Source organism: Zonotrichia leucophrys, unplaced genomic scaffold (assembly GCF_028769735.1).
Source record: "Zonotrichia leucophrys gambelii isolate GWCS_2022_RI unplaced genomic scaffold, RI_Zleu_2.0 Scaffold_79_212424, whole genome shotgun sequence".
In the NCBI taxonomy this organism is placed as follows: Eukaryota; Metazoa; Chordata; class Aves; order Passeriformes; family Passerellidae; genus Zonotrichia; species Zonotrichia leucophrys.
The window spans coordinates 112,824-126,247 of record NW_026992284.1 but is presented as its reverse complement, the minus strand read 5'-3'; the positions used below and the strand labels follow the sequence as shown (position 1 = coordinate 126,247).

The 13,424-nt window shown below is 43.6% G+C and overlaps 1 protein-coding gene across 2 annotated transcripts in view; it reads left to right on the top strand.

The window, feature by feature from the left end:
- The window catches only part of LOC135460658 (zinc finger protein 131-like), a 31,129-nt gene extending 18,011 nt beyond the window's left edge, over positions 1 to 13,118 (top strand). For both annotated transcript variants that reach the window (XM_064737564.1, XM_064737563.1), the window contains 2 exons: positions 9,214 to 9,344; positions 12,106 to 13,118. In XM_064737564.1, the coding sequence (XP_064593634.1) occupies positions 9,214 to 9,344; positions 12,106 to 12,768 (794 nt within the window). In that variant the 3' untranslated portion in view covers positions 12,769 to 13,118. The remainder of the gene's footprint in view (positions 1 to 9,213; positions 9,345 to 12,105) is intronic.
- The last annotated feature ends 306 nt before the right edge of the window (positions 13,119 to 13,424 follow it).

Below are 13,424 nucleotides of genomic sequence, written 5' to 3'. Positions count from 1 at the left end.
ATAGGAGTTAAAGAGTCTCAGTTTGTGTGACATTGCCACTGATGCACTGTCCTGGTAGCAATTGGTACTTGTTGGTCTTCCACCTGCAGCAATCCTACAGTGAAGGGATCTTCTGAGAGGGCAGACAGGGTAGATAACTGTTTCATCTTCTCTGTATTCACTGTAGCTATACCAAAAGCCCATCAATAGCCTTTTGGATCCTTGAAGTACCCTCTCCTGAGGTAATCGATGCCAAGGATACAAGGGGCCTCTGGGCCAATCACAATGGGATGCTTTTGCCATCTGTCCCCTGTTAAGCTCACCTCAGCCTCTATTACAGACAACTCTTGGCATCCCCCTGTCATTCCAGAGATCCAGATAGGTTCTGCACTCTTGTGCCTTGATGGCATCAGTGCACCAGTATCTACTAAAGCTTTATACTTCTGTGGATCGGATGTGCCAGGCCATCAAATCCACAAAGTCCAGTATATCCAGTCATCTCTTTCTGCCTCCTGGCCGAAGGCAGGGACCCTCTATTCCTGTTCCTGGTCAGAGTATTCACTATCTGACCTTTACAATGCTAGATCAGAAGTGCCCTCATCAGGGCTGTAGGAAATGGTTTTAGTTCTCTTATATCTGGGAGATGGCTGATTGTCTTCTGGTCTCTCTGTGTCAACTACACTGACTGTCTTCTTGGGTGGCCCCTTCTTAACAGGTCTTTTCCCTCTCAGTTCATGGACACGGGCTTTCAGCTTAAAGGTGGGTTCACCATCCCACTTCCTCATGTCCTCCCCCGGTCACGCAGAAAGAACCAGAGTTCATTACATGGCCTGTTCTTGGGGCTTCCCTTCCCTCTGACCGGGGTTGGATAGGACTGATCTCTTGGGCTGCCCCTAAAAGTTGGGGTACTGGCTCATCGGGATGAGGGAGTAGCCAGAGTTTCTTCTACATTTCGGAGCCAGGAGGACGCCACCTCTACAGTTGGTGTATCCATTTGCGGATAATACAGTGATACCAATCTGCTGGAATATGATGCAGGGGCACCTTGAACCACCTTCCTCCACACGGCCAGTGTTCAAGGGTGTTGCCTTCTGATACAAGGCAGGCGACCTGGTTCGGAGAGACAGCACGGCGACCCAAACTCTCCAGGGTCGCTCGGGCCAAAGAGCACGCAGACACCAATGTGGTGGACGGTCAAAGGCCTTTATTATCTCTTCTCGTGGGGTTTTATAATCTAGGGTTTTCTACGTCATGGGGGGTCTGTCTTTTACCATCTATGGTTAGTAAGGGGTGGAAATTTACTGGGTAGGGGTGGAAAGTTACCAGCATCTGGTTTAGGGGGCTGCATTCCTATGTTAATTTTCTTATCTAAGGGAACAGGGGCCCTGTCTTCCCGTAACATTGCGAGATCTTCCGAACGCCTGACCCTGTCTACCACACAAGGGACATCCTCTGGATCTTTAGAAACACTGTCATTCTTTAGATCACTATAGATGATTTCCAGCACTGCTAGTTCTCTCAAGTTCTGGCTATCTTCATCTGTAGTGGTCCACTTCCCTGGGGATTTCACAAGTTCTTCCTTACATGGATATCTTGCCCTCACACTTGAGAAAAGCCATTTCCAAAAGCTGCAAATGGCTCCTTCCTTTCCAATTCATCTTTCAATTTCCCGCGGGCAAAACGACAGGGGCAGTAGCTTCTCCTTCCTGGTGCCCCACCTGAAGAAAGGCATTAAATAGTGCCAACGCTGCAGCGGCTGCCACTGCCTATGTGGTGTCAGCGGGGTCGCGTGGCCGACGGCAAAAACATGGTGGACGACTCCCTGATGCGGAACCTGGACGAAATCAACTTCTTGGCACTGCAGGATTCTGCAGGAATCTTTGAATTAGTGAAACTTGTTGGTAATGGTACCCACAAGCAGCAATTTTTCTTCTAGTCAGAGAAGAGGAGGAAGTGAGGACATATGAGGAAGAAACACGGCAGCACCAAGGTTAGTGGAAAAGAAAGAGGGGTAGGAGGTGCTCCAAGCATCGGAGCCGAAATTCCTCTACAAGCCATAGTGAGGACTGTGGTGAAACAAACTGTCTCCCTGTAATGCATGTCGTCCATGAGAGATGCAGAATCCACTCTCAGCTCATGAGAAAAGTGCTCACGCTGGAGTGGGTGGATACCAGAGAAAGCTGTTATCTAGTAAGAAACCTGAATAAAGAGAGAGGGGCCCCTGCTTCCAGAGATAGAGTAAAAAGACCCTTGCTTCCAAACTAGAGCAACCTAGCCTTAAAAGACTGCACCCCATGGACAAGTGACGCACACCACAACAGTTTTGGGAAGACAGTTTGCCCACAGGAGGGGCCCCATGGCATAGCAAAGACTCATCTCCCTGAGTGAACAAAAAAAAGATCTCAAATGACAAACTGACCAAGACCCCCATGCCCTGTCTCCCTGCGCTATTGGTGGAAAAGAGAGAAGGACTAGGGGGAAAAAGTGTTTTAAAGGCTTATTTTACATCTCATCCTCCTCTGACTGTTAATAATAAATTTACTTTATACCATTAAATTTGAACCTGTGTTGCCCTTAGAGTGTTTTTCTCACAGTCCTTATGTCAACTCATGAACCCTTTGTTAATTTTTTTCCCTCTCCTCTGCCCAACTGTAGCAAGAAAAGGTAAGTGAATGACTTTCGTGGGTACCTGGTGTTTGGCCAGTGTCAAACCACAACCATCCAACCACTTTGTTACCCATCTAAGAGTCCACCCATTGATTCTCTCTCTCCAATTTACAGAGAAAGATGTTGTGGGGGCTCCATTTCAAAGGCTTTACAGAAGTCCACAGAAAGGACATCTCTAGCCTTTCCCTTGTCCACTGGTGGAGTCACTCCATCAGAGGAGGCCACTGGGTTGGTCAGGCAGAACTTGCCCTTGGTGAAGCCATGCTGGTTGTCCTGATCACCTCCCTGCCCTCCATGTGCCTTTGCAGAACTTTCCTGGAGGATCTGTTCCATGATTTTCCCAGGCACAGAGGTAAAGCTGACAGAGCAGTGATTCCCAGGGTCCTTTCCAGATGGGCTCCATCTCTCTGTTAAGGGTAGAAGGTTTTTAGCTTGTGAACTGGCAGAACTTGTGTAGAGGGCTTTAAAATAGGTTTGAAGGAGGAAGGGGATGCTGTTGGGCTGTCTGGAAGCAGGCCCAAGGGTGGTAAGCCTGAGATAGTGAAATCAGCAGCCCAGCTGAGGTGTATGTATACTAATGCACACAGCATGGGTAACAAACAAGAAGAGCTGGAGGCCATGGTGCAACAGCAGAGCTATGATGTAATTGCCATCATGGAAATGTGGTGGCGTGACTTGCATGGCTGGAGTGATGCACTGGATGGCTACAAGCTCTTCAGAAGAGATAGGAAAGGGAGAAGAGGTGGAGGGGTGGCCCTTTATATTAGGGAGGCTGTGGATGCCATAGGTATTGAAACTAATAATGATGAAGTTGAATGCCTATGGGTAAGAATTAGGGGGAAGGCTAATAAGGCTGACATCCTACTGGGAGTCTGCTATCATCCACCCAACCAGGAAGACGTGGTGGACAATTCATTCTATAAGCAGCTAGAGAATGTTTCTGGATCATCAGCCCTTGTTCTTGTTGGCAATTTCAACCTGCCGGACATTTGCTGGGAACTCAATATAGCTGAAAAAAGGCAGTCCAGGAAATTTTTGGAGTTTGCGGAGGACAACTTTTTGTTGCAGCTGGTGGGTGAGCCCACCAGGGGAGGGACTATGTTAGATCTGCTGTTTGCAAATAGACATGGGTTGGTGGGAAATGTGATGGTTGAGGCCGCTAGGGGCATAGTGACCATGAAATTATAAAATTCTCAATATTTGATGAAGTCAAGAGGAACATTAATAAGACTTTTCCATTGGACTTTTGGAGGACAGACTTTGGCCTGTTCAGGAGACTTATTCAGAGAGTTCCTTGGGAAGTAGTCCTTAAAAACAAAGGAGTTCAGGAAGGGTGGGCATGTTTCAAAATGGAGCTCTTGAGGGTGCAGGAACAGACTGTCCCTGTGTGCCAAAAGATGAGTCGACAAGGCAAATGTCCAGCCTGGGTAGGCAAGGAGATTTTGGAGGAACTCAGGAATAAAAAACCCTATTATCTTTGAAAGGAGGGTCAGGTCTCTCAGGTAGTATTTCAGAGGGTTGCTAGAGTATGTAAAAAAAAAATTAGGCTAAAACTCAGTTTCAACTTAAAATGTTGACTTTTGTAAAGGATAATAAAAAAACGTTTTTATAAATATATTAATGGTAAAAGGAAGAGAAATACTTACCTTTGTTCTTTATTAGATACAGAAGGGAACTTTGTAACTGCAGATGAGGAGAAGGCAGAGGTGCTTAACGCCTTCTTTAACTCAGTTTTTAGTGAGAAGGCTTGCCTTTACAGGATAACTGTCCTCTTGGGTTGTTCGATGATATCAGGGAGCAGAATGGTCCCCCCATTATCCAAGAGGAGGCAGCCAGAGAACTGCTGAGCTGCTTGGACAATCATAAATCCTTGGGGCCAGATGGGATCCATCCCAGGGTGATGAGGGAGCTGGCAGATGACCTTGCAAAGCCACTCTTCATCATTTACCAGCAGTTCTGGCTCACTGGTGAGGTTCCAGATGACTGGAAGCTGGCCAATGTGACACCCATTCATAAAAAGGGTGGGAAGGAGGATCCTGGCAATTATAGGCCAGTTAGCCTGACCTCTATACCAGGTAAGGCTATGGAATGGTTTATATTGTGTCATCACACAGAACTTACAGGATGGCCAGGGTATCAGACCCAGCCAGCATGGGTTTAGGAGAGGTAGGTCATGTTAGACCAACCTGATCTCCTTTTATGAACAAGTGACCCACCTGGTGGATGCAGGAAAGGCTGTTGATTTTGTGTACCTGGACTTCAGCAAGGCCTTTGATACTGTCTCCAACAGCATACTCCTGGAGAAGCTGGCAGCCCACGGCTTGGACAGGAGCACTCTTCGATGGGTTAGGAACTGGCTGGGTGGCCAGGCCCAGAGAGTGCTGGTGAACGGTGCTGCATCCAGCTGGCAGCCAGTCACCAGTGGTGTCCTTCAGGAGTCTGTGCTGGGACCAGTTCTGTTTAATATCTTCATTGATTACATGGATGAAGGGATTGAGTCTTTCATTAGTAAGTTTGCGAGTGACACTAAGCTGGGATCATGTCTCAATCTGTTGGAGGGTAGGAGGGCTCTGCAGAGAGACTTGAAACGGTTGAATGGATGAGCAGAGTCTAACAGGATGAAGTTTAATAAATCCCAGTGCTGAGTCCTGCATTTTGGCCACAATAACCCCCTGCAACGCTGTAGGCTGGGGACAGTGTGGCTGGACAGTGCTCAGGCGGAAAAGGACCTGGGGGCACTGGTCGACAGCTGGCTGAACAAGAGCCAGCAGTGTGTCCTGGCTGCCAAGAAGGCCAATGGCATCCTGGCCTGTATCAGGAATAGTGTGGCCAGCAGGACCAGGGAGGTCATCCTTCCCCTATATTTGGCACTGGTGAGGTCACACCTTGAGTACTGTGTCCAGTTCTGGGCCCCTCAGTTTAGGAAGGATGTTGAGATGCTTGAGCACATCCAGAGGAGGGCAATGAGGTTGGTGAGGGGCTTGGAACACAAGCCCTGTGAGGAACGACTGAGGGAGCTGGGGTCGTTTAGCCTGGATAAAAGGAGACTCAGAGGTGACCTTATCACTCTCTACAACTTCCTGAAAGGTGGTTGTAGTCAGGTGGGGTTTGGTCTCTTTCACCAGGCAGCAACTCACAGAACCAGAGGACACAGTCTCGAGCTGCATCAAGGGAAATATAGGTTGGATATTAGGAAAATTTTTTTACAGAAAGGGTGATAAAGTTCTGGAATGGTCTGCCCGGAGAGGTGGTGGAATCACTATCCCTGAATGTGTTTTAAAAAAGAGTGGATGTGGCACTTGGTGCCATTGTTTAGTTGAGATGTTAGGGCATGGGTTGGACTCAATGATCTTGAAGGTCTTTTCCAACCTAGTCATTCGGTGAATTCTGTGAATTCTACCCTTTTTAAAGATGGGGACAATGTTTCTCTTTTTCCAGTCACCTGAGACTTCACCTGACTGTCATGGCTTTTCAAATATCGTGGAGAGTTGCTTGGCAACTACATCAGCCAATTCTCTCAGGACTCTGGGATGCATTTTATCAGGTCCCGTGGACTTATGTGCATTCAGGTTCCTCAGGTGGTCATGAGCCTGATCTTAGAGTGGGAAGGACTTTGCTCCCCCAGTCCCCATCCTGCTGTCCATCCATTCGACAGGTGTGGGAAGAGAGATTGGCATTGAAGATTGAGTCAAAATAGTTGAGTACCTCAACCTTCTCTTTGTCTATTGTTGCCAGTTTTCCAGCCCTGTTTATCGGGGGCTAATACTTTATTTGACCTTCCTTTTCTGTCTGACAGACCTGTAGAAGCTCTTCCTGTTATTCTTTGTGTCCCTTGCCAGGTTCAGTTCAAGTTTCACCTTGGCCTTCCTCATCTCATCTCTACCACAACCAAACTCCATCTCTATACTCTTCTCAGGATAGCTGTTCTTGTTCCCACTACCTGTGCATTTCATTCTTTCCCTTTAGTTTGACCAGCAGTTCCCCACTCAGCCATGCCAGTCTCTTGCCTTCCTTCTCCTGTTTTTTACTCCTGGAGATCACCTCCTGGGTCATTCTTTAGGCTCACCAATGTATTTGGTTGCTCGTGCAATGTCTGTGATTTTTGATCTGCGAGACAGATGGTAGTTCAGCATACTCTGCATTACCTGTATGAAAGTTTCCAAAAGTATAGCCTTTTTTAAGCATTAAGGGGAATGTTCCCTCCATTTAATGTTTTTCTGTGGTCTTTGAGTGTATAAGTGAGAATTATGGGCTACTTATGGATTTCCTTTGAAAAGTTAGATGGTGCTGAATATCTTTATTTCTCAAAATACAGGTTTATTTGCTTTCTGTCTCAGTTGTCAATAATTACTATATCCCTAAAAATGAAGGCTTTTAAACTGAATTGAGCTAGAATAGATTCTTGTTACTCAGTGAAATGTCTCAGCATCTTTTGGAGTTCATTAAATAGTTTGTTTCATTAGTGATGTTGGTATGTCATGGTTTGAGCCTGGCACAGAGCCAGTGCCCCCCATGAAAATGCCTCACCCTGGTGTCTGCTGTGAGATGTGACCAGGAATAAGCAAAACAGGCTCTAACTTAAACATAAAGACTACTTTATTACTTAAACTACAGGAAAATAGGGAGAGACTATAAGGAAAAAAAAAAAGAATTGAAAACCTTACAAAAAAACTATTTTCCTTCTCCCCCACCACTTGACTTTCCCAATCCAATACATTCTCCCAAAACAACTGCCCAGCCCGGCACGACACTTTAGTATACTCAAACATCAGTTCATGAAGAGGAAAGGAGTCCTTCTCGTTCCATAGGCTTCTCCTGGAAACACACTGAAACCTCGTGTGCTTCTCTGTTACTTCGGCACCGCCCGGAAGAAAAAAAAGTCCTTCTGCCGCTTGTAACATCGTCCTTCCATGCCCAGTGCTCTCACCACTGACGGCATGGACCAGAGCTGCTTTTAGGGTTGTCTTTTAAGGATGCCTTGTCTCACTCCAAAAAGGCACAGTCTCTGCTTTTGGGACCTCTGTCCCCCCCATATTTTTCCAACCCCCTGGGGCCGGGGGGTCCTCACGAAGAACCTTCCTGGTTTTGAGGCACTGCCTCCCTCTAAATGCAGTCTGTGTCACAGGAACAACTGAGTCTATAGCTACGAGAAAAGTCCAGCCAAAAGGCCACTCCAAATCATCTCTCCCCATCCAATCATCTCCACATTCTCCGGGCCAGGTCCTTATCTTATCTCATCTCTTATCTCTCTTCTTATTCAGCTTCGAGGAGGATTAGCATTTTTGCAAGGCCCCAATCATGCAAGAAAGGGTTAAAAGTTTTCAGTCTCTGTCTGTCCTGGGACGAGATGATACTCCCACACGTGCTGCTGCTGCGGCCGGCCGCTCTCCTTCCCCCCTTCTCCTCTTGGCTGGCTGCCATCACATTCGGTGCTGCCGGCTCTCTCTCTCTCTCCTGGGGGGGGGGGGGGGGGGGGGGGGGGGGAGCTGGCTGCCCGATGTCTCGATGTCTCTTGGGGCTCCCCCACCCTTCCATCCTTGAAAGCCCCCTCAACCCCCACCTCTGTCCAGACCCCAGGCTTACCGCATGGCGGCCCCTCCCCCGCCCAGCAGCAGCGGGCCGGGCGGGGGAAGAGATCTGACCTCTTCGCCCGACGATGTCCAAAAGAGGAAGTGCCAGGGCAGTGCCTTGCTTTTAACCCCTGTGTATTCTCGGAGGTGTGTCCAAACCCCACTGGCTACACCAGGTGTCAGTATGAAACCCAAAACCTTCATTGGTTTGACCACAGCTTCCCAGAATTCCCACTCCTTCCTGGTCAAACCATGACAGTACCTCCACAGATTAATTATCAGACTTAGAAGAAACACACTGATACTAATTTTTTGTACTTTAATTTCCTTGAATTTCATTGTATTTCTGCATGATGAAATTAGTAAACAGAGACAGCAGCTGCTCTTTGTTACTATTTGAAATGGTAATAACAGTATACTACTTTGAATTAAAATTTCTGGGCTTGGTTTGTTTTAATACCAATGCATTTTTACTTCATGGTCATTCTGTGCCAACTTCTTTTTCTGGAGCTTAGTTTCAGCTCTCAAGCATAAGTTGTCATTGTTCTTGAAAATACAACTTTGTATTATTTAAATACCTCCTTCTTTAATGTGTCACTTTGTATATACCAATGTTGAGTCTTTAACTGTTATTATCAGGTGAAAAGAGAGAAATAGCTCCTATTTCTTTAAGATATTTCATCAGAATAATAGCCTAACTTTCATAAAAACCTGCATATACCTTAAATGACACTGGGAATTGTGTTACTTTATCATGTCTGTGGGTTTTATTTTGTTTTGTCCAGTTTGTTTTGTTTTTATAAATGAGAGTTATGACTCCACATTAAGTTTTTGCAATTTTATTTACATAAAGTTTACATAGAATGTCTTTTTCTTCTGTAGAATAGTCCAGTTGGCCACATCTTTACAGCATATTTATCAACCTACACAAAAGGAAGAGCTGACCAAAAACTGGCTGGTTTTATACACTTACAAATCCCCGTGTTTGTCTTAACAGGTGAAAAACCATTTGAATGTCCAAACTGCCATGAGCATTTTGCTAGGAATAGTACACTCAAATGTCATCTGACAGCCTGTCAGTCTGGAGCTGGAGCTAAAAAGGGAAGAAAGAAGCTTTACGAATGTCAGGTGGGTAATAGAAGTAGCAGAGTTTGAGGCTAGACACCTTCCTGTGCTGAGGGAGGGAGTGTGAGAGTACTGAGCAGGAAAGGCATAGAGAGTGGACTTTTGTATCCAAGAACTATTTTTAGCAAAATAAATTATAAAGGCTGCATTCAACCATGACATGAAGGTAAATTCTTATATCTAAGTAGTTCCATTTAAAATATGAAATTACTGATATGGAGCTTCATAATAGTTAATCAGTTAGATTCTTGTGAGTAGGTAAGTGTTCATCTGCATCTTACTAATCTTTCTGCTTCTTGATGCACAGACCTAGGCCTTTCCTGCTTGTGAGCATGCTTCACTAAAGTCCAAAATACAAAGTACTATTTTATTTCCTGTGATGGTAGCTCTGTAGTCAGAGAGAGAGAAAGCTACAGCTAAGTTTTCCTAGAATCAGCCTGAGAAGCTTTAGGGAGCTGGAGATAAACATTGATAGCAAAATATTAAAACAACCTGCAGGTGGTGTTTTTCTCATAAGATTGTTTACAAATGGGGGTGTCATGTTAATTAGCCAAACAGGTGAAATGTATTGATTAAATGACCAATCAGGTCCACCCATAGCAAACTAAGCTATAAAAGAAGAGAGGATGAAATAAACAAGGCATTTGCGACTTTGCCTTCTGATTGAACTGTGTGCCATCTCTGACTCAATGGTGACAATTTCCTAAATTTTTTTCTGTTTAATACCAATATACTGACTGGCTAGAAAGTCATTTCAACTTATGATGACAATCTGTAATGTCTTTTAAGCAAATATAAATGCTGTAGCTGGATAGCTAGGGTACTTGGTTACTATGCAACTGACATGTGAAAAGCTGTTCAGAAGACTATTACTTGGCTTTTAAAAGTTGATTCTGAAAAGCTAGAAAATATGAGAGCTGAGGTTGGTTGTAGCATTTTTATTTGCCATTTTGCTGCCCCACTGCTGTGACAGTCTCAAATAAGGCTCTCACCTTATTCAGCTCACAGAATTGCTGTGGTTTGAGGTTAAATTGGGTCATATAGTAAAGAAAAGTGTTGAATATTGGCGTTATTTTGAAAAAAAGAGTGATCTTATTCAAAGAAAGCAGCAAATACTGCAGGAGGTGAATAAATTCCTCATTTAATCCAAGTTTCCCTGATGCTGTGGCATTGCTTAGTTGTTATACTTGACTAAAGTTAATTCTTGGGAGCATGCCTTTGTCTTAAAAGATAAGTTTGTTTTGAACATGAGAACTAGTATATAATGCAAAATTGTACCTAGTAGCTTCACTGAAGATACTATTTTGTCTTGGTGAGCCTTTGGTTTAATTACTTCACCTTGTAGTTTTCTCTTACAGATAACTGAATGTGGGTTAAGTGCTATTTCAGCCCTCAGCAACTACAAGAATTCTTGCATAAATTCTTGATTTATTTTTCTGTTTAAAACTGAATTTGAATGGTGTTCAATAAATAAAATCTTGGCTCACTGAACAAGAAAGAAAAAACAAAATTGCACTTGCTTGATGAGCACTTTGGATGCTCTTCAGTGAATGCCATGAGAACTGAATTAGGCGCCACATGGCAAGAACAGTAATTATGTGCTTGGGCATTACTGATAATAATTACCTTTATGCATGACTAATTAATTTTGAGTACTTATCTATAAGGGTAGTATTTTAAGAAGTCTGTGTGTGCAACTTCTTTCTAAAGCATGAGTCATGGGGACACACATATACAAAAAGCATGTTGCTAGCATCACAAATGTGATTTTAAGATTTCAACAGCAAAATGGAGATATTCAGCTCCATTACACAGACCCATTCCTTGAGTTAATCCCTGTCAGATACTCCATCATTCTTTTGTGCTGTTGCTGTACATTGAGGAGATGGAACATTCTGTTTCCAAATTATTTGCCAACAGTGAAGGGGTTCCAACAGTGAAATGCATGTTCTTTGCTTCTTTCTGAAGCCAAGAGCACTTGTATGGACAGAAAGTCCTGACCCCGTTTCTTTACTCCAAGCCTGATTCTACCCCACTCTTCTCTCTTCTACCCTGGCACCTCATTCATTTCTGCAGTCTTTGCGTATTGTTTTCAAGCTACTTACCTCACTGCCAGCTGAAGGGAAGTGTGCTCATGTGCTTTATGAAAACAGTATGTCTGCAGTCAAAGCAGTACTTTTAGCTGGAAGAAACTTAAAAAGATGGAGTTTTAAGAGATTTTTATCTGCTAAAATCACTCAAATATTGTTTTTTGAAATGGCAAAATGTGAGAGTTTAGACTATCCAGCTAAATCTTACAATGCCATGAACAAATGAAAACTGATAAATAAAAGTAGGCTATTAGTACTGCATCTAGAACTTCAGTAAAAGGACAGTTTGAATTGCACTTTGATCATATGATTACATAAATAGATTTCTACTCAAAATTCTAGCATCAGACATTTATTGGGGTGTGAATCTGTATGTGAATTTCACATAAAGTTAAAATAGGAAAGCTTTTACATGCTGTACTGGCTGATTAATTTTGTAGGTATCCTCTGTATGCACAACTCAAAACAGCACACTGTATCTTAAAAATAAATAAATACCAGGTCTTCTGTTCATTTGAAGCTGATTTCTCTGCTTTTACCTCTAACATACATGGTGGAGTTTTTTAATCCAAGTAGCAAGACGCTATGCTATGTGAAGCCATGATCTGAAATAGGCACTATACTTTGTTATATTTCTGTTGGCACTGTTTAACACACTGTATCTTTTGTTTCAGGTTTGTAACAGTGTGTTTAACAGCTGGGATCAATTTAAAAATCATTTGGTAATACATACAGGTGTCAAACCCAACCACTGTACCTTATGTGATTTGTGGTTTATGCAAGGCAGTGAGCTAAGAAGGCATCTCAAAGACATGCACAATATTTCAGAACAAATAGTGACAGAAGAGATTCTTCCAGTGGAAGCTATGGAAGCTGAACCAGTAACATCAATGACTATAATAGAACAAGTGGAGCAAGTCCATGTCCTACCAGTAATTCAGGTACAAGTGGATCCTGCACAGGTAACTGTGAAACAGATGCACCAGGATCTCATACAGGAAAATCAAGTGAAAGGCACACAGATGGAGGAACTGCAAGAACAGGTGCAAATTAGTTATTTAGAAGTTGAACACATTCAGACTGAACAAGGTGCTGAAGTGCATGTGGAGCAATTACACGTTGGGCGTGTAAGTCGAATACAGGTGGAAGAAGTACAGGCAGAACTTATAGATGGAACAGACCTTGAACAAGTAGAATATGAAAGTGTTGATCAAGGAGAAGCAGAAGAAAATGAAACCAGTCAAGTAGATGATGCAGATATGGAAGATCATGAACAAGCTGAAGACTTAAAAACTCAGCAATTAGTGGACACACAGAATGAAAAGGTGGATAACTAGGACAAATGACCACACTGTGCAGCTTTAGGAATTAAGTACCCAATTATTTTTGCTAGCTTTTACATTGGTTTTTGAACCAATAGTCTGTGGTCACCTTTCCAATATGCTGTCCTTAGGAAGCTGGACAAGTGGACCAAAGTTAGTTTTCTTCATGTAGAACTAAACCTCTCCTATGTGAAAAATAACTTTACCATTCATGTAGTGCCATGGAACAGAAAACACCACAGCTTTGTTAGGATTTTAATAATGAACAGCTTGTATCATTTACCTCATCCCTAGGTATATGTAAGAGTAACTTTGCCTCTTTTCTTCTTGCTATAGAAGCAAACTCTTGTTATGGATTTGCAGGGTGTCTTTGGCAGAAGAATCAGTAACATCTGGTGGGTTCTAATGTAAGTGGATAATCAGGTACCTGTGAATTTTCTGGGCAGACTGTTTGTTTGCTGTTTCCTAACAGCAGTCCCTAACTTTCAGGCTGGGGAAAAAACATTGTTGCTGGATGTCTCAGAGCACAAAAATACTGTGCCTTTTCAACAGGAGTGAAATTTCCACAAAGCTCCTAGAGAGAGTGTTCAACCTAGTTCAATAAAAGGCAATGTGGATAATGTTATATTGCGCTTTATATTTTTGCTTAAAATTGTCAGCTGCTGATTTAG